Source organism: Hyperolius riggenbachi, chromosome 9 (assembly GCF_040937935.1).
Source record: "Hyperolius riggenbachi isolate aHypRig1 chromosome 9, aHypRig1.pri, whole genome shotgun sequence".
Classification (NCBI taxonomy): Eukaryota; Metazoa; Chordata; class Amphibia; order Anura; family Hyperoliidae; genus Hyperolius; species Hyperolius riggenbachi.
In genome coordinates, this window is record NC_090654.1 from 136,836,235 (window position 1) to 136,860,529 (window position 24,295).

Sequence of the window (24,295 nt, forward strand, 5' to 3'; positions counted from 1 at the left end):
TCGCTCTCACCTCCGGTTCACTTTAAAGCATACATGTACTTATTACATAGATGAAGTAAGTCAATTCAAGTCACATTTTTAAACCAAGGCTCAATTCAAGAAAAGGTAAGGGGTTAGACCCACTTTTGGATTTTTTATTGCTGACCTGTACTTCCATGTTTTTTATTTTCTTCACTTTCTGTCCAGGCGATAAATAGGGAAGTGTCTCCAAGAGTGACAGAGTCAGCAAGAAATAATACATTTTGTAGAGTGGAGAAGATTTAGAATCCCTGGTTAGATTGTATTGCTGTCCCTTATTTCCTGTACCAAATAATACTAATTTTAACATTTAAAGAGAACCCGAGGTGGTTCTTGGTGGGGTAGATGGGGCACAGAGGCAAGCTCTCTCTGCTTTACGACATGCCTCTGCCCTCCCCCCCTCCCCGCCACCGCGCTATAGATTAGCAACATTATTTGTCGCCATCTCGGAGGTAAACACAGGGGAGAGGGATTCCCTGTTCAAAACACCCACCAGGGGCTTTCCTGCAGGGTTTCTAGAGCTGCCATTCGGCAGCTCTCTCTCTCCTTGGCTGCACCCCCTGCCGCTCCCCTGCCTCCCTGCATGCTGGATGAGAGAATTAATCTCTCTTTCCAGCGTATTAACCCAGAGGTCACGAAAGTGAAAGTGGGCCAGAGCGGCCCACAGAAGCGTCGGGGAGCGGCGTTTTTTGCGGCTACCTGATGCGCTCAGCCCCCCAGATCAGGTAGTCTTCTTTTATGAGCTCACCTCGGGCTCTCTTTAAGCCAAAAAAATCCTGGGAACAGGAAGTGAGAGCAAATTTCTCAATTTAGGACATAGATAGCATCCTCTCTCACCCCCTTATTTTCAAACCCCTAATATAACAAAAATCTTGGAAAGATGTTTTAATATTGCACACTATCCTTAAAGTGAACCTCCGGACTAAAAATCTACTCAGCAGAACTGAAAAGGCTTGGTGTTTCTTTAACAGTTTCACAGCATCAGAACTTTGTTTTTCTTACCAAAGCATCATTTTTAGCTGCATTTTTATCTAAGCTCCACCCATCAAAGAAAAAAAGCCTTGGCTTTTTTTCCCTAATGCTGTGCAGAGCATGATGAGATTTCCTATGTTGTTGTTTACGTTGCCTAGCAACTGGGAGAGGTGCTCAGGACACAGGACAGTTGGAACTGTGTCTCATGCTCCCTGTCACCTCCTTTCAACCAAAAAGATGGCTGCCCTCATGAAATCAAACATTTGCCTGTTCTTTTAAAACAAGGTGGGTAAGAGATTATATTACCTATCTATTTTAATTAACATAACTAATGTAACTTAAAGACAATATGTTTGTTTAGGCTGGAGTTTCTCTTTAATGTGGTTTGCCTATTGGACTTTCAGCTTTCACTTAGGCCCGGTTCACATTAGCGTTCCCTGTCCGGATCCGCCTGTTCGGATCCGGACCGTATACTGTACAAACGGAACGTACGTTCCGCATAGCAATGCAAAGGCTATGCGGACGTTCACATACGTACGTTCCGTACAGTACGGAGCCGGACCGGATCCGGACTCCGGACATTTTTCCAACATGCGTTATTTTTTGGGTCCGGATCTCCGGCCCACACACCCGGACCAGAGCCGGACCTGAGCCTGACAGAACCACCCGGAACACAGAAACCAATGGGAAACGGAAGGCACAGAACACACTGCCTACAAACACCTGACGTTCTACCCCACTTCCAATGCGTATCCAAGCGGCCATTTCGGATGAGGACACATGGGCCAAGCATGTCTGGAGTGGAGCAGCAGTGACAGACGTGCTGGAGCTGTTTGGCAGAATGTCGGAGGTGGAGGTGAGGCCTACAGCGGAGGAACCTGATTCTACAGGTGCACCAGGTGCACCTTCTGCTGACCCCAACATTTTTTTATTTAAATTTCGCTATTTTTTGCCCACGGATCCGGATGGCAGCCTGATGCATGCCTGATGCAAACGGATCGGATCCGGATCGGAATCCGGTCCATTTGCATGGCAAAACGCAAGTGTGAACGGGGCCTAATTCTTCCTGTAAATGTCTCTCTGCCGTCTATGGCATAGAATGTGTGGTGAGAGTTCTCTGCATGCCAAGACTACGTAACAATTCATTATATCATAAGTTTATTTTCGCTTCAGGTTTGCTTTAATGCTATTTTATTCTATTCTCTTCCTGTCTGTGCTGAGATTTATTGTTATTACAGCCCAAACTCGAGCCAATGAAACAAATTTCCTGTTAATTTTGATTGTATTATTTACAAGCAATACATGTGTATGCCTGCTAGAATTATTATTTTCTTATTGACCATCTCTAATAGTTACACTATAAGCATGATAACCAGATTATAGATATGTGAACAAAAAATCTTGTAACACAGCCATGAGCAGCAGAGGAGGGTTTTCATACAGTTGAAAGCGACGGAGGAAACTGTCAGACAAGCTGCTGGTGTACATGTACTGGCTACTGTTAGACTAAACATGGCAGCAGACTTAGCTATGATGGAAACTTACTAACTGCTATAGCAGTAGAGTAGAGTAATATGGTTATCTGATCAGCCATATGAATTATTGGGGAAGAGTAGATTTTAAATCCAACTATTATCTTCATCCTTAATTATTAAATATTAGCAGAATTTAATCTTTACAGTGATGCTCTTCCTACTGCCTTCTATGGACCACAAAGGCGAAACAGAAAATGAAGGCTCCTCACCAGGACGGATGAAGTCATAGGCCTCTTGAATGGAAAGTGGCAAAAGGGGCTTCCTGTTCAGATGTAGTCTCATGTTGTCCAGATCAACAAATGCTCGGGTGATATAGATGTTATCAAAATTATCATCAAAGATGTAACTATGGTGATATCGAAGAGCTCTGCAGAAAAACAGCACAGAACGGGACATAAGAGTAAGAGGATATTAACATAATACATATGTTGCCTGTGGCCCTGAATAAGAAAGGAATGCTCTTTTCAAGCAATGATGGGTCCTGCAGGATATATGTCCAGCAAAGAATCGGTAGACTTTATAATATGCAGTTTCTAACTAAAATGTCTTGTGTTACTGCACAGGAAAGAGACAAAAAGAAGCACTTCTTGTTAAGCACAGCTAAAAAAGGAAATCAAGAAAAGAAAATGTGTACCTTAGTGTAGAGCACTAGCTAAAAGGCACATGGTATGTGCCAGCAGAACCTCCTGGTCTGTATCCATCAATATTTGACTATTTAGTAGTGCCAAGCACACCAACACAACAAGACAGTCACTCCAATTCCCGGGGCTGGCAAGTTGAAGAGTGGCAACCTATAATTTTATGGCCAGTATGTAGTATACACTTTTTTATTTGTCAGCTCAGTATCAATGCATTTTATGGGCTTACTTCCCCCAATTAAAGGAACTCCGAGCACCTCTCATGGGTATGCCTTTAAAGAGACTCCAACCAGTACTGCAAAGTACTTAAATATGCATACCTTTCTGTAGCTCTCCTCTTTCATTTGATGCCTGAATCGCTGTTCTACACCAAATAGTTTTTTGTTTGATTTCAATTTAAAAATCGTGGCTGCATTCTTGGCTGTGTTATAACTTCCAGGTCACCCATGTCTTCTCTGTTAGAGAAGTGCATCACTGAATGAAGCAGGAAGAGGAAGGGATACGCATGGCCATTGCAAGAGGCTCCCCCTGAGGGGTCATAGCACAAGTTTGTTGGAAGTCGTCTGGCTTAAAGGTATACCCATGAGAGGTGCTCTGAGTCCCTTTAATCAGGTTCAATTACGTTATAGATCAATTATTTAACAAATATGTAAACATCATCATGCAGCATCACTGGTACAAAAAAAATCACCTGTCAAAAAGGGATATGGCTAAAACCGCGCAGAATGCATACAAACTGATAATAAATGATTATCTATGGGAACAATCATTTATGATTAAATACACATCTGGGTTGGGGTAACTAGTATATACAGTTCTGCCCATAATTATTCATACCCCTGCCAAATTTTGATTTAAAGTTACTTTTATTCAACCAGCAAGTAATTTTTTGACGGGAAATGACATAGGTGTCTCCCAAAAGATAATAAGACGACGTACAAGAGTCATTATTGTGGAAGAAAAACATTTCTCAGCTTTTATTTATTTGAGCAAAAAGTGTCCAGTCCAAAATGATTCATACCCTTCTCAATAATCAATCGAAAGTCTTTATTGGCTATTACAGCAATCAAACGCTTCCTGTAATTGCAGACCAGCTTTTCGCATGTCTCCACAGGTACTTTTGTCCATTTATCTTTAGCAATGAGCTCCAAATCTTTCAGGTTGGAGACTTTTTGCCATCACCCTGATCTTTAGCTCCTTCCACGGATTCTCAATTGAATTCAAGTCAGGACTCTGGCTGGGCCACTCCAAAACTATTGTTGTTGTCTACTAACCATTTCCTCACCACTTGTGCTATGTGTTTTGGGTCATTGTCATGCTGAAATGTCCACTGGTGCCCAAGGCCAAGTTTCTCTGCAGACTGCCTGATGTTGTCGTTTGAGATTCCTCATGTATCACCCTTTTTTTATGGTGCCGTTTACTGTGATTAGGTTTCCTGGTCCATTAGTTGAACCCCCCCCCCCAAAGCATTAGGTTCCCACTACCATGTTTGACGGTAGGGATGGTGTTCTTTGGGTTGAAGGCTTCTCCTTTTTTATGCCAAATGAAGGAAACATCATTGTGACCAAACAATAACATTTTTGTTTCATCTGACCATAACAAAGGCTAGAAGTCTACTTCTTTGTCCAGATGAGCATTTGCAAAAGCCAAGTGAGCTTTTGTGTGCCTTATCTGGAGAAGTGGCATCCTCCTTGGTCTGCATCCGTGGAACCCAGCAGTGTGCAGTGTCCTTTGGATTGTCTGTCTTGAGACATTGCCACCAGCAGAGACCAGATTCACTAGGATGGCCTTGGTGGTGATCATTGGGTTCTTTTTCACCTCTCTCACTATCCTCCTGGCCAGCACAGGTGTCACGTTTGGCTTCCGACCACGTCCTCTGAGATTTTCCACAGTGCAGAATATCTTGTATTTTTAATAATACTTTGCACTGTGGCCACAGGAACTTGAAAACATTTAGAAATGGCCTTGTAGCCCTTTCCTGACTTGTGAGCAGCCACAATGCGCAGCCGCAGGTCCTCACTGAGCTCATTTGTCTTTGCCATGACTGTCCAAAAACCAACTGCAGAGAGCTGCTTTTTTCACCTGTTGAATTGATTAAAACAGCTGTTCCCAATTAATCAGGGTAATTAGGATGCTTTAGAACAGCTTGGACTATTTGGAATGGTATAGAACTTTGGATTTTCCCACAGACGGTGACCATTTGTGAAGGGTATGAATAATTTTGGACAGGACACTTTTTGCTCAAATGTAAATAAAAGCTGAGAATTTTTTTTTTCCTGCAATAATACCTCTTGTACATCGTTGTATTATCTTTTGGGAGATATCCATGTCATTTCCCATCAAAAAATTACTTGCTGGTTGAATAAAAGTAACTTTAACCACTTCAGTCTTCAGTCATTTTTTACCTTATGCATCTGAGAAATGTTCACCTCCCATTCATTCGCCAATAACTTTATAACTACTTATCAAAATATATTGAACTATATCTTGTTTTTTCCGCCACTAATTAGACTTTCTTTGGGTGGTACATTTTGCTAAGAATTATTTTTTTCTAAATGCATTATAATGGGAATATTAAGAAACAAATGGAAAAGAATAATTATTTATCAGTTTTCGGCCATTATAGCTTTAAAACAATACATGCTACCATAATTAAAAGCCACATATCTTATTTGCCCATTTATCCCAGTTATTACACAATTTAAATTATGTCCCTACCACAATGTATGGCGCCAATATTTTATTTGGAAATAAAGGTGCATTTTTACAGTTTTGCATCCATCACTATTTACAAGCTTATAATTTAAGAAATAATAGTAATATTCCCTCCTTACATGCATATTTAAAAAGTTCAGACCCTTAGGTAACTATTTATGTTTTGTTTTCCGCTTGCCTCCACAACAGGTTAACAAGGAGACTGCCCTGTCTGCCAATGGGACAGGAAGCACAAGATGCAATATGCAGTGGGTTGCAAAAGTATTCGGCCCCCTTGAAGTTTTCCACATTTTGTCATATTACTGCCACAAACATGAATCAATTTTATTGGAATTCCACATGAAAGACCAACACAAAGTGGTGTACACATGAGAAGCGGAACGAAAATCATACATGATTCCAAATTTTTTTTACAAATAAATAACTGCAAAGTGGTGTGTGCATAATTATTCGGCCCCCTTTGATCTGAGTGCAGTCAGTTGCCTATAGACATTGCCTGATGAGTGCTAATGACTAAATAGAGTGCACTTGTGTGTAATCTAATGTCAGTATAAATACAGCTGCTCTGTGAGGGCCTCAGAGGTTGTCTAAGAGAATATTGGGAGCAACAACACCGTGAAGTCCAAAGAACACACATGACAGGTCAGGGATCAAGTTATTGAGAAATTTAAAGCAGGCTTAGGCTACAAAAAGATTTCCAAAGCCTTGAACATCCCACAGAGCACTGTTCAAGCGATCATTCAAATATGGAAGGAGTATGGCACGTCTGTAAACCTACCAAGACAAGGCCATCCACCTAAACTCACAGGCCGAACAAGGAGAGCGCTGATCAGCAATGCAGTCAAGAGGCCCATGGTGACTCTGGACGAGCTGCAGAGAGCTACAGCTCAGGTGGGAGACTCTGTCCATAGGACAACTATTAGTCATGCACTGTACAAAGTTGGCCTTTATGGAAGAGTGGCACGAAGAAAGGCATTGTTAACTGAAAGCATAAGAAGTCCCGTTTGCAGTTTGACACAAGCCATGTGGGGGGACACAGCAACCATGTGGAAGAAGGAGCTCTGGTCAGATGAGACCAAAATGGAACTTTTTGGCCAAAATGCAAAACGCTATGTGTGGCAGAAAACTAACACTGCACATCACTCTGAACACACCATCCCCACTGTCAAATATGGTGGTGGCAGCATTATGCTCGGGGGGTGCATCTTTTCAGCAGGGACAGGGAAGCTGGTCAGAGTTGATGGGAAGATGGATGGAGCCAAATACAGGGCAAACTTGGAAGAAAACCTCTTGGAGACTGCAAAAGACTTGAGACTGGGGCGGAGGTTCACCATCCAGCAGGACAATGACCCTAAACATAAAGCCAGGGCAACAATGGAATGGTTTAAAACAAAACATATCTATGTGTTAAAATGGCCCAGTCAAAGTCCAGATCTAAATCCAATCGAGAATCTGTGGCAAGATCTAAAAACTGCTGTTCACAAACGCTGTCCATCTAATCTGACTGAGCTGGAGCTGTTTTGCAAAGAAGAATGGGCAAGGATTTCAGTCTCTAGATGTGCAAAGCTGGTAGAGACATACCCTAAAAGACTGGCAGTTGTAATTGCAGCAAAAGGTGGTTCTTGACTCGGGGCCGAATAATTACACACACCCCACTTTGCAGTTATTGATTTGTAAAAAATGTTTAGAATCATGTACGGTTTTCGCTCCACTTCTCCTGTGTACACCACTTTGTATTGGTCTTTCACGTGGAATTCCAATAAAATTGATGCATGTTTGTGGCAGTAATGTGACAAAATGTGGAAAATTTCAAGGGGACCGAATACTTTTGCAACCCACTGTAAGACCACCTCCTCCTACCCATCCTCAGTGCTTTCCTGTCCCCTGGACAGACAGGATGCAATAGCTGGATCTCAATTACATATGTGACAAGTGGGTTTCACTGGAGAAAATATTCTCTTTGAACTACTTGCAGTCTGGAGTACTCTTCAGAAATGAGAGAATCTGTTGGAAAACAGAAACGTGAATGTTCACACTAGAAATTACACTTCTGAGACTCATTTTAAACTAAAAAATAGGACTTATAGTCCACCCTGAGCTCTCTCGAACTTCCTATCCCCAGACATTCTGCTGGGCAGTGAACAAGGTGCTTACTTGAGATCGGCTTATCTTAAAGGAAAGGATAATGTTCTAGCACATTGGTTGAGTTGCAAACAACTATCTCAGAACTAGCGTCTGAACAAATATTTTTGACAATTTGCAGCTACCTGGTTTCTGCTTGGATCAATATTGTTCTTTTTTTAAGAGAATGCGAACACTTTTCTGCTGGACTGGATGAGCATACATTCCCCCCCCCCCCCCCTGAAGATAATAAGGATTGTACTTCAAAAAGGGGTGAAGGATCAGACCACAAATATTCTTTTTGTACCAGACTGACCAAAACAGGTTTGGTATCTACTATAGTCCTACCTTCTGTAGAGGTGCCATTGTTCCTGCAGATCTTGGATGATCTTTGTGGAGCAGGGTCAGGCCATTCCACAGTGGCCTCTCTGTATCTGAAGACGTGGTCTGCTCATCCTGAAGTGAGGCTTTCATTTATCTGAAACAGCAAGGCTATCGCTATACAGAAGCCTCTTTTATGTCTTCATATGATGAAATAAAAAGATCTGGAACATGTTTACATAGTTTGGAGGTACTGATCCCCTTCTCATGATGTGGCCTTTGAGTGGAGCTTGTTACCAACCAAGGGTCCATCAGAACTAGTTATTTCCACTTCGCTGCATGCTAGCGAAACAGTCACCTCAACAAACTATCTCACTAGAAGAAAACATGCAGACCCCGGCACTCCAACAGAATCTTCTCTTTATTCACGCCACATAGTACAGGTACAAAGAACGCCCCTCAGTCTACAGCTGTTTCACGTGAATGTCACGCCTCTTCAGGACACGTGGGACCTGACACCCTTTCCTCCTACCCCACCTATATACAGGTAACTCAGCCCACCACCTAACCTCTCTCTCACAGGGGGGGGGGGGGGGCGGGGGAGGGTATACATTAGATAAGGTGCATGGGTGACAGTGTAGTATATTCTAAATTCCTTCCTAGAACCCTCATTTAAAAAAAAGCATTAACCTCATCCCTCTCATTAAAACCCGGATTCCCCAGAGCCTCAGTACGCGATATCACAATATCATCCATGCTTCCCTTTTGGAGAGCTTATCATCCCTCCAACCTCCCCTATAGTCACCTTGTACAACCTCTAGACCAGCAAGGGAAAGACACTCCGCATTCCCAGAATGAACCTCATTCACATGCTCTATCAGACGGGTAGCACCTACCCCATTCCCGATAGATCTCTTGTGTTGGAGGAAACCTTCCTTTAGTGGCTGGACAGTCTTACCAATAGAGTAGCGACTGCACGGGCACCATGCGCAGTAAACGACATATTTGGTACAACAGTTAATGAATTCTCTGATTTTCCAGATAATTTGACTAATCTGGACCACTTCCCCCTTCCTCATCGACCGACATGCACTACAATGTCCGCACCCACTTTTCTGCTGCACTGGGTGAGCATACTTTTCCCCCCCTGAACATAATAAGGATTGTACTTCAAAAAGGAGTGAAGGATCAGACCACAAATATTCTTTTTGTACCAGACTGGCCAAAACAGGTGTGGTATCTGCTATAGTCCTACGTTTTGTAGAGGTGCCATTGTTCCTGCAGATCTTGGATGATCTTTGTAAAGCAGGGTCAGGCCATTCCACAGTGGCCTCTCTGTATTTGCAGGCGTGGTCTGCTCATCCTGGAGTGAGGCTTTCATTTGTCTGAAACAGCAAGGCTATCGCTATACAGAAGCCTCTTTTATGACTTCATATGATGAAATAAAGAGATCTGGAACATTTTTACATAGTTTGTAGGTACTGATCCCCTTCTCACGATGTGGCTTTTGAGTGGAGCTTGTTACTAACCAAGGGTCCATAAGAACGAGTTATTTCCACTTCACTGCATGCTAGCGAAACTGTCACCTCAACAAACTACTTCATACTATGGAAATTTAACAAGGATTCTTCTGAAATCCTAAATTTTTCCATATTAAATATTCCAGATTCTTCCAGAGAGGTCTGGATATGGGTTTAAAATTGAACACCCTGAAAGTGCAGTTGCAGCTTTGGGTGCGTATTGGATGTTCCCTTTTTCTTCAGATTTATTGATCAAAAGTTTTATAAAGGCAGTAAAAAGGAAGTCAGTGGTGAAGAAACCTACTGTACCACCGTGGTATCTGAATTTAGTTCAAAATTGTGTTATTCAGATTAATTATTGAACCTTTGCATGAAATTTCCATTAAGGCCTTAATCCTTAAAAAATTTTTGGTGGTGACAACGGTGGCCAGGTGTATTGGAGAAATACAGACCCTATACATTTAACCACGATCAATGTCTATCCTGAAGAATAGGATTGATTTCAGGTTACCACACTTATTTTCTCCAAAGGTTAGATCTGATTTCCACAAGGATCAGGAAATTTTTATCCCTTCCTTATGTTCTAATTTCTCGACTAAAAAAAGAGGAAAAATTAAGCTCACTGGATGTGAGGAAGATAATTATGGTTTATCTAAACAGAACTTCTGTGTAGAAGAAGGAAGATAATTTGTTCGGTTTTGATATACCGAAAGGACATATATATATCTGAGAACACTCAGTAATTGGTTAAAATTATGCATAACAATGCATATGATATAGTAGGGAAAACAGCTCCAGAGAACATGAACGTACATTCCATTAGGGCTGTCTCCTATTCCTGGGCATAAAGGAATTCTGCCATGTTGTTTCACAATTGTGAAGCTACCACATGGGCCTCCTATGGCACATTCATAAAGCTCTATCGTTTTGGATTTACCAAGTAATCAAGCTATGGGGTGGTCCTGCCCTGAGAAGAGGTAATATTCTAACTCTCCTTGTTAACCTGTTGTGGAGGCAAGCGGAAGCCAATAATTACACTTACCAGTAATTGGTTTTCCGCATAGCCTTCACAACAGGTAAATATACCCACCCAAATTAAACGATAAACCTCCTACTGATTCAAGGTTATAGGCAATGCATTGAGGATAGGTAGGAGGAGATGGTACTTATATTGCATCTTGCGCTTCCTGTCCCATTGGCAGGCGGGGCAGTCTCCTTGTTAACCTGTTGTGGAGGCTACACAGAAAACCAATTACCGGTAAGTGTAATTATTGGCTTTTATTGTAATTTTTGTTTAATAAAAAAAAAATATTTGGGTATTTTTTGGAGTGTGGGGGGTAAACAGTTAATTTTAAATGTAATACATTCTATTTATTTAAAAAAAATGTATGTAGATGTAGTTTTACTATTTGGCCACAGTAAAAAAAATGTTTTTGGTCCTGTAAGCGAGAGAGCTGAGTGAAGGGAGGACGGGAAACTTTTTTCTTTAGAAAGATCGGGACTTCTAAAAGAAGCCCGTTGGTCTTTCTAACGGGGACTTTGATCAATGAATTCATTGATCACCGGGCTAATGAGCGGCAGCACGGGAGCACGCAGCAGCGCGCAGCAGTGCAGATGCAGCCTTTTGTACATAATAGCAATACTTACCTCCTGTGTAGTTTACTCCTCAATCTGTTTCTCGTCTCCTGCGTCCCATTTGTCCACTGTGATCAATGGAATTCTCCATTCTCTATTTTAAAAATGGCCATTACCCCATAACAGCTTCCTGGTCGGCACACTGTTAAACTGTAATATGACCCACTTGAGCCATAGGGAAACATGGACATTACCTTGCACATTCAGTTGTTACTGACAGCTGCTGATATATAACTGACAGCAACTGGTGTATTTCAGTTCTGACAAAATATTGGCAGAACTGGAAGGGATCACTGTAAGAAGAAAATGGTGAGCTTCTGAGAGGAACTGACATTGAGGTTAGTATGTAATATTCATTTGCAGTTACCTCATGTCTTTATTTTAAATAATTTTACTTGCTTCAGGTTCCCTTTAAGTCAAAATTTGACAGGGGTATGAATAATTATGGGCAGCACTGTAGCTTAATGGATATATCTCTAATCAAACATATATGGAAAATATATGTGTGACCAAAATAAGCACTCAGAGCCGAGTTGTGACATAAATGATATACACAATTGTCTATCTAGTGTTTAAATCTCACATTTACTAATTTATTTTCTCAATATGCTACATGATATTCAATTTCTGTGTTACTGTATATTTTAAGGGATTTTCCACCCTAGGTAACGGTACTTATTAGTATTAATTTACAGGTAACTGTATAAGTTCCATCTCATTTTATTCATAGCGATTAATTGTTCAACATTCTCTATGATGTTGCTTAAATATTTATCATTTGAGCTTGTATTATATCAATGATTCTGATACATGCCCCAACTTATAGATTCTGTCAAATAACGAATGTAATGTTTACCTACCTATTGGTCAGTGTAACTCCATGCTGCTACTGTCTACTGCCCCAGCTATGGAAAATTGTGCATTAGTCTCCCTGCAACTACTCCTAGGCTGTAACTGACTCCAGCTTGTTGATGTGCATTTTCTTCTTCTGATAACACTACCAAATGTCAAGTATTGATGGTGTAAATGGACCAGGGTAATCTAATGGCACTTGCCATATGTCTTCTAGCTCGTACTCAGCTAGTATCCCAGCCCTAAGAAAAGGTGAACTGATTCTTGATTTTAATACCTTGCTCTCAATTTACTTAGTTGTATGTCACAGGGAGCACTACCCCATTTTTTTCTGCTGGAAATTGTAGGACACACTACTGGTACATACATAAAACAGAAAATGTTTCTTACTGGACATAGGTGTACAGACAGATGAATAGTACAGAGTATGAGAACATCTGAAAGAACTCCCGGTAAGGTTCAAGGCCTTGATCCACATCCTCTCTGATTTCTTGAAAAATGGTTGCTAAACTTTTACTGGAGTTCACAGTAATACCAAATGATCGGTGGATGGTCACATTAAAGTCAAATATTCGATTCAAGCTCCTTGTTAAAAATAGGACAGCTGCAGGAAGAGAAAAGAGGTTAGAGAGAGAGTAAAACTGTGCTTGCTGTTACCTTATCTGAATTCTCAGCAAGCTCTTTTGTAGTGAACATTTGCCTTATCTTAGGCCTAAAACTAAAAATAATCTACAAATAAATCATTACCTTGCATGCATATATACTATTATATGTGTCAAAGTAGATGCTGACACTCAGAGCATTAGCATAACCCTGGGACTAAGATCAAGAAATAAATCATTACTACTGTCATACTTCATGCCATAACAACATACAAATTTATATACAGGGATGTAAATGCACACCCAGGAGATCACTGGTGAGTGCAACGGTCAGCCTGCTAGAGCAACGACAGGCACACTTTCAGTAATTCCATAAACGACCAGCACTTGAAATATATGCACGAAATTAGTACATTTTATTCAGGAATACAGGATAAGTTGACAGTGGCAGCCCGTAGTACCACATCAGCCAAAAGTTCCCAGTTTATGACGAGAATAAAGTCCTTTTCCAAGGCCGTATACGTCAGGGCAAATGTTAAAGATGCAGCATGAATGCTATCTTGTCAGCATAGATCTGTCCATGCCCATAAGGTAGGCGACAGACATAGGACTAATGCCTTTTCGGGTATCCAAAAGCCAAGAAACAAGTGAACACATCATATCCAAACTTCCTGTCTTATATAACTCTATGAAACATATTCCATCAATCACAGTGAAATACAGTTTTAAAAACAGCCAATCATCCTCGCTGGTCACGTTATCAGCAGGAGCCGAGCACTAGGGGAACGGTGAGGAAGGAGAGAGGTCTGCGCTCCATGGTTGCCAGTAAAATAGAGAATCCATTTTAAGATCTGCCTGCTGACATTCAAGGCTCTACACCCCATGGGACCCAAGTACATAGCGTATCTATTGGAACTTTATGTCCCTCCACACACCCTCCACTCTGCCAGTAAGATGAATTTGGTTATTCCCAGGATTCACTTAAAAAATTTGGTGCTCGGCCTTTTCCTATGCAGCCCCTACCCTATGGAACTCACTTCTACAATCAGTGCAAAAGGTCTGTCACCGCTGTATGTCAGCGGGCATGCACGCCCGCCACAGGTGCGTTCACACACACCCACACGCACAAAGCTTGGCTGTCCTCGTCCTGTCTCAACAGCTGTCAGTGCAGCACATACGCAGTAGCGCAAAAGCACTGACACAGGGACATGGGACGCAGAGACACAGGCAAATTATTATATAGGATTCTAGCTATTGCTAGAACTATATGAAAAAGTGATGATATGCGTTCTCTATGATTACTCTCTTAACCTTCCTGGCGGTAACCCCGAACGTAGTTTTTTTCTGGATGCAGCTAGCACTTTGCTAACTGCGCCAGCACACCGATCGCCGCCGCCCCGCGCCCGATCGCCGCTATCCGTTACGGCGCGCGCCCCCCCCTCCCCAGACCCCGAGCGCTGCCTGGCCAATCAGTGCCAGGCAGCGCCGAGGGGTGGATCGGGACTCCCAATGACGTTGGTGACGTCATCCCGCCCCGTCGCCATGGCGACGGGGGAAGCCCTCCAGGAAATCCCGTTCTTTGAACGGGATTTCCTGATCGGAGATCGCCGAAGGCGATCGAAGCGGGCGGGGGGATGCCACTGAGCAGCGGCTATCATGTAGCGAGCCCTGGGCTCGCTACATGATTTAACAAAAAAAAAAAAACTGCCGTGCTGCCTCCTGGCAGAATTTTTCATAATAAGTTATTATATACATAATAAGTTATTAGGCAGGTGCTAAAGGGGATGTGTCTAGCAAAATGGCAAAGTCAGTAACCCTTCGCACACTCACATGAAATGTTCATACAAATGCATTCACAGAGATCAATCATCCAGGAACCACTGCTATCCCTATAGCTAAGTTAAAAACTGGGGTCTTCAAAATAATCCATTCTCTTGCGTAGTCACCTACTATATGCAGAGGGGCCCAACTGTTCGTAGGTGTCCTAATGCTGGCCCTGTACCATGCAAACAGAACTGCTTCAGGAATTTCTGGGGTCCATACTGGGCAAGCCAACTGGCCCCCCTCCCCGCCATAACAATCTGCAGGAAAAAAAGAAGTAGTCTTTACCACGCATACACAGTTTGGTCCATTTGCATAATGTGCATGTGCAGTTTGATTGTTTAGGATGCTGTGGCCTCGCCCCCACGGGCTACTGGCAGCAGTGCATGAGAAGCCAAACTGTGCGTGCACGGCAAAGACTTCTTCCAATTCACAGGCTCTCACCAAAGGTGGTCGGGGCCTAGTCTGGGCCAGATTGGAGCGGAACAGAGCCATGCGGGGGAAGGGGGAGGACGCAGTTCACATCCAGAAATCATAATGAACACACTGCTTATTTATAGGATATCCGAAGTGACATAAAAAAGTTCAGATTTACTTACCTGGGGCTTCTTCCAGCCCTTCGATAGTCTATCAGTTTTAGCGCTGCCGTTCCACCGCCTACCACAGTGCTGTTGTTGCATCTGTAAAATTGCCAGCCCAAGCGCAGAATGCTTATAGCAACAGGAGCGTGATCACGAGATGTGTGGACACGCATGTGCAGAAGCCAGTGTGGACACGCATGTGCAGAAGGCAGAAGCCAGTGACCTAGCTTGGGTCAGCGATTTTACGGACGTACAGAAGCACCATGGAAGGCGGCCAGGCTGCAGCGCTGGAACTGACTTCTAGGGCTGAAAGAAGCCCCAGGTAAGTAAATCTGAACTTTTTATACCACCTTGGATATCCTTTAAAGAACATAAGAGGTGACAGAATGGCTATGCTTTACTTACCTGGGGCTTCTTCCAGCCCCAACAGTCTGTGTGGTCCCCACCACACTTCCGGTATGCAGAAGTGCAACGCTAGCCCCACTGTAATGAACGCAGACCCGACCCAGGCTATTGCCCCTGTGCAGACCTCTTTCAGTCATGACGACGATCATTACAGAGGAGCTAGTGTTGCACCACAGCACAGTGTAACTGCGGCAAGGGACCACACAGGCTGTTGGTTCTGGAAGAAGCCCCAGGAACGTAACTAGACATTTTTTTTACAGTTACAGCTTCCTTAAAAAACAATCACCCCACTTTCTTTCTCCAGCAGCAACACCCAGTATTGTTTTAACAAGTCTTTTAGCCCTCATTTTAAATCTCACTCCGTCCTTCTTCGCCTCAACGTATTTTCCCCTTAATAGTTTTCATTTAAACTTTGTTCAACTGTTAAGCGTTTGATACCTACCCTTGCAGTCACTTAATTCTTTCACACAGTGCAAATGTGCAAGGGCATGATGCACAAACTCTATGGCAATCTTGCCCTCTACTATCATGGCCGCTTGTGCTATGCACATGGCGCACACGTGCACACTAGGAGGCTCTGCTTTTCCCCCGCTCCATGCTGCTTATTTATTCCATTTCAAGGCGTCTGAACGCCACAGAGGCAGAGAGCCTTATCTCAACTGGACAGAGGTAAATACTATCTTTATGTCTCTTGTTAACCCTTAACTTAACACTCACTGTGCTACCCCTCAGCACCCAAATCTACTTAACAGGGTTTTCTATATTTTCAAAAGCACTTAGTAAATGGCAGTTGCTCCGTCCAACTGCCAAAAAAGTGTGCAGTTATCAGGGAGGCTGGGCAGCATCTTTGTATAAATCCTTTGCAGAGAGTTTTTTTTTTAATAAATAATAAAGGTCATGCTGAGAATCCCCCATGAGGAAATGGACTAGTCCAAAACCTGTTGGCAATGCCAGATTTCTACTACCAACTGTAAGTGACGACAGCATAGGAAAAAAGTAATTTATGGTTCATTTTACTAAGGAAAAATGTACTTCTCATTTGTATGTGTTTCAATGTATTTTACACTTTAGCATTTTCGCGATAGTGGTCCTTTAAAGTATACATTTTATGACAAGACAAAACTGTACTTATAATGGACAAACAAAAAATGATAGCTAAAAAGCCTCAGTAGTCAAGATATAAGCATGTAAAAAAAACTTACATAAGGCAAGAAAAAAGTAGCAACTGCAAAAATAATAAAACACAAAGAAAAATAGAAAACAAAAAGAAAAAAAAGAAAATTAAAAAAAATGCAGCGCTTAGAGAAGGTAACCTGATACAGAGGTAATGGCTTTCTGTACTGGAGGCTGCACAGTAAAAAACCTATGAACAGGTGAAAGGTTTTATTAATGTGCTGCTTGACTCACCCTGATATTAAAAGATATACAGCACATTAAAATGGCTTAAAATGACATTCTGTCTCCAACTAGTCAGAAACACGTTCTTGTGCTTTACAGGTAAATTACATTTACACTTTAGAAGAAAATTAATTGGTTCAAGGCATCCCTGCCAGACAGGATACACACCTGTATTTGCATAACCACTTGGTGTATTACCATAAAAGCCAATTTAACAGAGATTTGAAGACCTTTTCATGCATTGTTGTTAAGAACCTGTTGTAATGAAAATTAACACATGTAACCAATTCTACCTCTACTAGTTTTTATAGTAAACATACCGTATTGTCTTTTCTGTCTGTCCTATTCTTAAAAATAACTCACATGTCCACTCCAGTTCAATCTGTTTTTTTGTTTTTTCCCCATCATCAGTATGTATATAAGGTTCATTTTGAAATAAAGACTTCAGATGCTGTTCCATCAACTTCAGTGTTGTGTGGCTCTGTATCTCCCAGCTGGAGAGAGAGTACTCACTTAGAAGGGGGGATCATCTTGTAGCTACCTCCGATAAAATCGAGCTATCAGTTTGGTGTCAGGAAGAGGGATCCGCCATATACAGTATCAGGTGAGTAATTCTATTTTTATTACCACCCTATACTGTCAGAGCGGATTAATAGAACCCACTAGCGCCTCTCCAGGAATCTGATATTCCTAAAGTAAATAGCGGGTCTGATGCCCCAATTAAGAAAGCAGTACTGTGTGTCTAAGTGAATATTCTCTCTAAACATTGTATATTGCTTAAGCATATTTTAGCTGTTATATAAGGTTGCATGTCACTGTATAGATTTGTGTGTAGATTGTATGTGAGGTTAAGCTGAGATTGAAGGTATAAACTTGTCCACTGAGAATAGTTAAAAATCAAACCATCAATTCAGGAGACAGGTAAATGAGCCTGAATTATAAGCATAGTATCAAACAAATAAATTACAGACACAAGGTCTGTAAAGTGAGTATGCATAACAGAGCACGTCACCATCCCTAGATAAACCTTCAAACTCCGCTAATCTCACTCTATATTCTAGCTTGACAAAATGGGCAATGTTCAAGGTAAGACAAAACCCAAGGGTTATTTTTCATTTATGATTTATCATATTCTGTGATGTTGTTTAATGCGGATATACAGATTTGTACGTTTTAGAAAGAATAATGTTCCAAAATATGCTTTGAATCTTATTTCTGAATAACTCTATTTAGGGGTTTAATTTTTTTCTGAAACATGCAGCAGTTGCAGGTGTATCTCTGGACCAGGACATTTTGAATGGGTATTGCGGCCGCAGGATAACATTTTTTATCAGTCCCTCCAAAATTTTCTGATGTTTCTGAACCTTTTCTTCTGATTACTGTAAATGTGTTTGTCTATCTCCTCTCACTGTAGTTTCTGTGGAACTGTGATATAAATTGCTTGTATATGATTGGTTGCACTTTTTCAGCTAGAGTGTACTTTGAATATGCATCTCTGGACATCTGCTCAGAGTTGTTGCAGGTTTCTTCCCCCTCCCTCCATGTATTGGGAGATACTTGTTTTAATGCTTTTGTTTTTTCTCTTTCCTCTTCCCTGAAAAGACTGGGGCCAATGAGGAGTGTGGCAGGAAACTGAGAAACAAAAGAAGATCCCAGCCATTTATTGTTTGTCTGTATATATGTCTGTGCATAGAGAGTATCCAAACTTTTTTTTTGAGTTAGGATTAGGAATAAGCCTCTTAATTTAATTGATTGTTTTTTTTTCTACAGTCAGAAAAGTCAAAAGCTAAATTATTGTTGTAGTCTAAGGTATTCTGACTGTGGTTATGCACATTTTTATGTGTTGCCTTTCTTTGTTTACTCTAGGAGAAGGTTTGTGAATGGCTTGAGGCATGGCAGGTGAGATTGAATTTGTAATTGGTTTTCACCTCATAATTAATTACCCATGCACAAAGTTGCTGGCCATTACAATGTTTTTCAATTTTAGTTTTTGAAAAGGCAACAATTTATTTAAGGGAAATCAGATTTAAAATGCCTTAACATTTGTAATGTAAGGTCAGTAATGTCAAATTAACAGATGATAAGGCATGTTCAATCTGGAGTTTGTGTTTTTGGTTGCCGGGTATTTTGCATATACCTGAGAATTCAAAGCACACAACAGTTTTGCTTTCAATGAGTTAATTAGGTTTGTAAATTTTCAAGTAGGAATTAAGTTGCTTTGAATGAAATGTAATAATTTTAGCTTGAGCTTGCACTCATGCCGGTATGAATGTAGAGAGATTGTGTCCAGAATCATCTTGCTGAAATTACTAGAAGTTATGCTCATTCTAGGTTTTCCGTTCATATGGTCAAGAATAATGCAAACAATTGTGTGAATGTTTGGGTACTTGTACGAAATTAGTGGTGATGAGTCCCTTAACCTTCCTGGCGGTAAGCCCGAACTGAGTTCGGGCTATGCCGCCGGAAGGCACCGCTCAGGCCCCGCTGGGCCGATTTGCATAATTGTTTTTTTGCTGCACGCAGCTAGCACTTTGCTAGCTGCGTGCAGTGCCCGATCGCCGCCGCTACCCGCCGATCCGCCGCTATCCGTCGCGCCGCAGCCGCCCCCCCCCCCCAGACCCCGTGCGCTGCCTGGCCAATCAGTGCCAGGCAGCTCTATGGGGTGGATCGGAATCCCCTTTGACGTCACGACGTCGATGACGTCGGTGACGTCATCCCGCCCCGTCGCCATGGCGACGGGGGAAGCCCTCCGGGAGATCCCGTTCTTTGAACGGGATCTCCGGATCTCCGATCGCCGGCGGCGATCGGAGGGGCTGGGGGGATGCCGCTGAGCAGCGGCTATCATGTAGCGAGACTTTGTCCTGGGTTGCAGATCTGGGATCTGCTAATTCATCTTGTAGCTACCTCCGATAAAATCGAGCTATCAACAGGCATGACTACTGGCACAACAAAACCCACGAAAACAGGAAGATGAACTCACGTTTCTGGGCTGTCACTTTGATAAACTTTCCTACATAATGTGGAATTACACAAATCCAGGTGGCAACTGCAATATAAAATGAAAAGTATGAAGATACAGCTATGTATACAGAATCTATAAAAAATAAAGCCTTTAGAACAGTATAGTTATTCTTACAACCTCAAATAACATTTCATGAGAAATCATATTACATGAATTAAAGCACTTCTCACAAGATAGCAAAGCCTATCCCATGCCATGTTTTCTATAGCTTTGAACACACTAGCTAGATGGTCTAGGCAGCCAAGAATCTGTTGTGTGTAAAGCAGAATTGATACATCAGCAAGAGTCATGATCCTCTGTACCTGGCTCAGAGAGGTCCCTGACTGGTTAGTTCCTAAGAATACGATGGAACAATTTGCAACAGTTTGACATACAGAAGGGCTAGAAACTTTAAATCTGAACTGAAAAATAAAATTCAAAATAAACCTATATGCTTCATACTTACCTCCCGCAAAGTCTGCTCATCATTTTCTTTCTCCTCTCTGGCGTCCTGTTTGTCCACTGCGATCGATGGAATTCTCTGTCTTTTTTTTTTTAAAAAGGTAATGAACCAGTAACAGCATCTGGGTCAGCACAGCATTAACCTGTAATATCACCCACTTGAGCCTTAGGGAAACATGGACATTACCTTGCACATCAGTTGTACTTTTAGTTATAACTGATAGCAACTGATATAATGGAAAAGGGCACTAAGGCTTTCTGCTTCTGTGGAGACAAGTTGCACTAAATGAAGTCAGAATTGGAAGGAATCACAGTTAACAGAAAATGGTGACCTTCTGAAACGAACTGAAAGCAAGGTAAGTATGTAATACTAATTTGCGGGTACATCTGGTATGAAGTGAATGCACTTTGGCTAGACAGGATATCTCGCACAGTTGGCATATATAGATGTGGCTGATGCCCATTCTCTACATACTCTATGTTTTTCGTTTGGGTTTTTTCCTTTCCCTTTTGTAATATAGCACTGTAAAATGGGCTTACTCCCAAGTGCAATATATGTTTACTTTAGCAGCTTGCCAAACTAAACAAAACATTAAACAGTCTGAAGCAGCATCACTGATTGAAGATCTGGACTTCAGCCACTGACCTGATGACTGTCTGATGGAGACGTTTTGAGCGAATCTCTGACCAATCTCACAGTGGTCACTCCGGCTGGGTGCGTGCAATCCCTAAGGGGGCTACTGTTTTAAGTGATAAAGAAGCGGAGCGCTAACTATTAAGACTATAGAGACTGTTAAAGGGCCACTGCTGAACCCTAAATGGAGCGCAGACGCAGGTGGAGGAGGACACACTGTTCTGATGAACTTTTTAAAGAACTTTTATTAGAGGACTTTTAGGAACCTATGCTATAATTATTGATAAAGTACACCTAGATTGCAGCGCTGTTCACTACACTCTTCATTTGTACACTAGCATTTGAAAAGCTGCATAGCAATATGGATGTATTTGACTATAGAGAAAAACACAATGTAGACACAAAGGTAATTTTCAATGTTCATCAGGAAGAACGTAAAGATGGGAAAAAGGACATTGAATAAAAATTTAGAAGGCTAGAACACACGTTGTTGAAGGAACAAACCACATGGTGGGATGTGACCACCCTTAATGAGTATAAATCTAAAGGAGTAGTGCCACAAAAATTGAGGTGGGACTTTACTCCTGATGATGGAGAGGAAAGCGAAGATAATGATAAAGAATGGGGGGAATACTTTGATGGATGCGGTATAGGATTGATGGAACTCTTAATAAAAAGAAAAACGGCACGGCTAGAGCGCCTAGGGAGAGAAGTGAATCAAATTAAAATAAACCCAGACACATACAAGGAAGAGGCCCTGTATAAAACTCTATCAGAACGAACATGCGAGGTACTGATTAAACAGGAAAGATCATGAAAAAGAAGAAGACATTTCAATTGGACTGGAATGCATATAGACTGAAGAAAGCTTACAAATGGCAGAGCAAAAGTAAAATACCCACTCCCACCATTCCAACTCCTATAGAACAGACCTCACATCAAAATGGGGGAACTATTCCCATAATTCAACACCTAAACCACATCAAAATCGACCACAAACACCCGGTGTAAGGAGATATAAACAAAAAAGATATCCTCCTAACATACCTAATGGAATTCAACATGATAACCGGCACTCGCATCAGTATGAGCGAACAAACGAATATGATAAGAGACAGTTGTGTCAACGAGGAACAGATATGATTCACTGAGGCAGGAACAGAACTTCCAGCCTTTTTTAGGCGACAACTGAGGGTACCACAAGCATCCATGGAATCCACAGATGAGACCAGAATGGAACCTATATATGAGACCAGAATACAAGCCAATGCAACAGCCAACTCCGGGAGGAAACAAACGAAGGCCAGAAGGGGGATACGAGGGGGGAGGCGCATTCAAAAGAAGAAGAGAGAAATAGGCAAAGGAGTATATAATATATCTGGAGTAGATCTGAGCCAACAGGAAATAAAACTGCTTGACCAGGGTCTCAAACATGCCCCTAAGCAACCCCTAAATACGTTTACCACCTATATTGACCTGTATACAGCATTCCTTTTGAATCTCAAGAGATCCTTTGTGTGTTTCTTTCCCCCTGCAGCTCTCATGCACTGAAGTGTCAGGCTGATTCTTCCAGCAAACAGCTCTGCCTGTGTTTGTAATTCCTCAGTATGTGAAAGCCCAGCCAGCTCAGATGACGATTTATCCAGCATGTAAAAGATAATAAGAGAGCAGAGAGAAGCTGCCTTAATCTAAATAACACACAGTCAGTGTGCATAGAGGGGGCCTGGAGGGGGCGTGCATCACAGAACCACAACACTGAAGAACTTGGCAGCCTTCCAGACACAGGGCGACAAGTCCGACAGGGGAAAGATAAGCTGATTTATTACAGAGATGGTGATAGTATAAAAGTGCTGCAGTAAGCCATAGCACATTAGAATAGGTTTTGGAACTTGTAGGATGGTAGAAAACAGGATGAAATTTTTGTTACCGAGTCTCTTTAAACATAAAAAAGTACTTTTTGAATCGAGAGGGCCCAACCACTAGAGTTATTCCTGTTAGTCAGTATCAACACACTGGTATGAAGAATAGATTGTTTAACCCCCAGGATACAACTAACAATAATTTTGTATAAGTGTTTAAAAGGACGGTGGAAAATGATCTAGAAAAAATACAACCACAAAGGATCAGAGGGGTAACCAAGATAGCAAAGGAAATGTTAGAAGAAAAACAGCTGGTTGTCAGACCGACTGAAAAGGGGGGGGGGGGGTGGTTGTCCTGAGCCAAGACCAATATGGAGCTGAACTGGACCAGATAGTCAACGACACTACCACATATAAAAAATTAAGAGGAAACCCGTGTGTCACCTTTGTGAAAGAACTAAGAGATATATTAAGGGAAGGACTGGATGAAGGCATTCTGGATGACAAAGAATTTGAGTTTCCAAATAACCACGATAATATACCAAGTCCTTAAGATACACAAAAGTGTGGAGGAGCCTCCAGGAAGGCCCATCATAAGCGGCCTGGGATCCCTAATGCATAGATTGGGACAATACTTGGACCATTTTTTGCAACCGCTGGTGAGGGGCCTACCACAAGTAGTTATGGACACTAAGCACATGTTGCAAATCCTGGAGAATATTAACACAGAAGATAATGATATACTGGTAACAGCTGACGTTACATTGCTGTATACGAACATACCACACCAGGCAGGGATGGAAGCAGTACAATATTACCTGGGTAAAGAACCACAAATACAAGCTAAACAACGGAAATTTATTATGCATCTACTGGAATTTACTTTTACACGTAACTACTTCTGGCATAAGGGAAGCTACTTTTTACAAACAAAGGGATGTGCGATGGGGGTGGGGTTCGCACTCTCGCTCACTAATCTGTTTATGGGCAGATGGGAGGAGACAGTTGTTAGGAATCTGGTCATGCGACTTCCTGCCTGCTGGTGGCAGCATTGTGTTGAACTTTCATGAACTTCCGTTATTCCACCAGCAGGTGGCTCTGGGAACTTTGCATGACCTGAACTTTCATTGTTCCACCAATAGGTGGCTCTATGCTGGCTGGAGACCGCTCTGCCACTGCAAGGGTTGTTCTCTATGGACTTTGCT

The 24,295-nt window shown here is 41.9% G+C and overlaps 1 protein-coding gene and 1 long non-coding RNA gene across 4 annotated transcripts in view; one reads left to right on the top strand and one right to left on the bottom strand.

The window, feature by feature from the left end:
* The window catches only part of DCST2 (DC-STAMP domain containing 2), a 149,213-nt gene that overhangs the window by 60,884 nt on the left and 64,034 nt on the right, over window positions 1-24,295 (bottom strand). For all 3 annotated transcript variants that reach the window (XM_068253567.1, XM_068253566.1, XM_068253568.1), the window contains exons 5-7: window positions 20,115-20,180; window positions 12,718-12,931; window positions 2,735-2,892 (exon numbers count right to left, since the gene is read on the bottom strand). In XM_068253567.1, the coding sequence (XP_068109668.1) occupies window positions 2,735-2,892; window positions 12,718-12,931; window positions 20,115-20,180 (438 nt within the window). The remainder of the gene's footprint in view (window positions 1-2,734; window positions 2,893-12,717; window positions 12,932-20,114; window positions 20,181-24,295) is intronic.
* Window positions 2,497-24,295, top strand: part of LOC137532728 (uncharacterized) — a 33,416-nt gene continuing 11,617 nt past the window's right edge. The window contains exons 1-2 of the long non-coding RNA XR_011023975.1: window positions 2,497-2,925; window positions 19,001-19,033. This is a non-coding gene — a long non-coding RNA (uncharacterized lncRNA). The remainder of the gene's footprint in view (window positions 2,926-19,000; window positions 19,034-24,295) is intronic.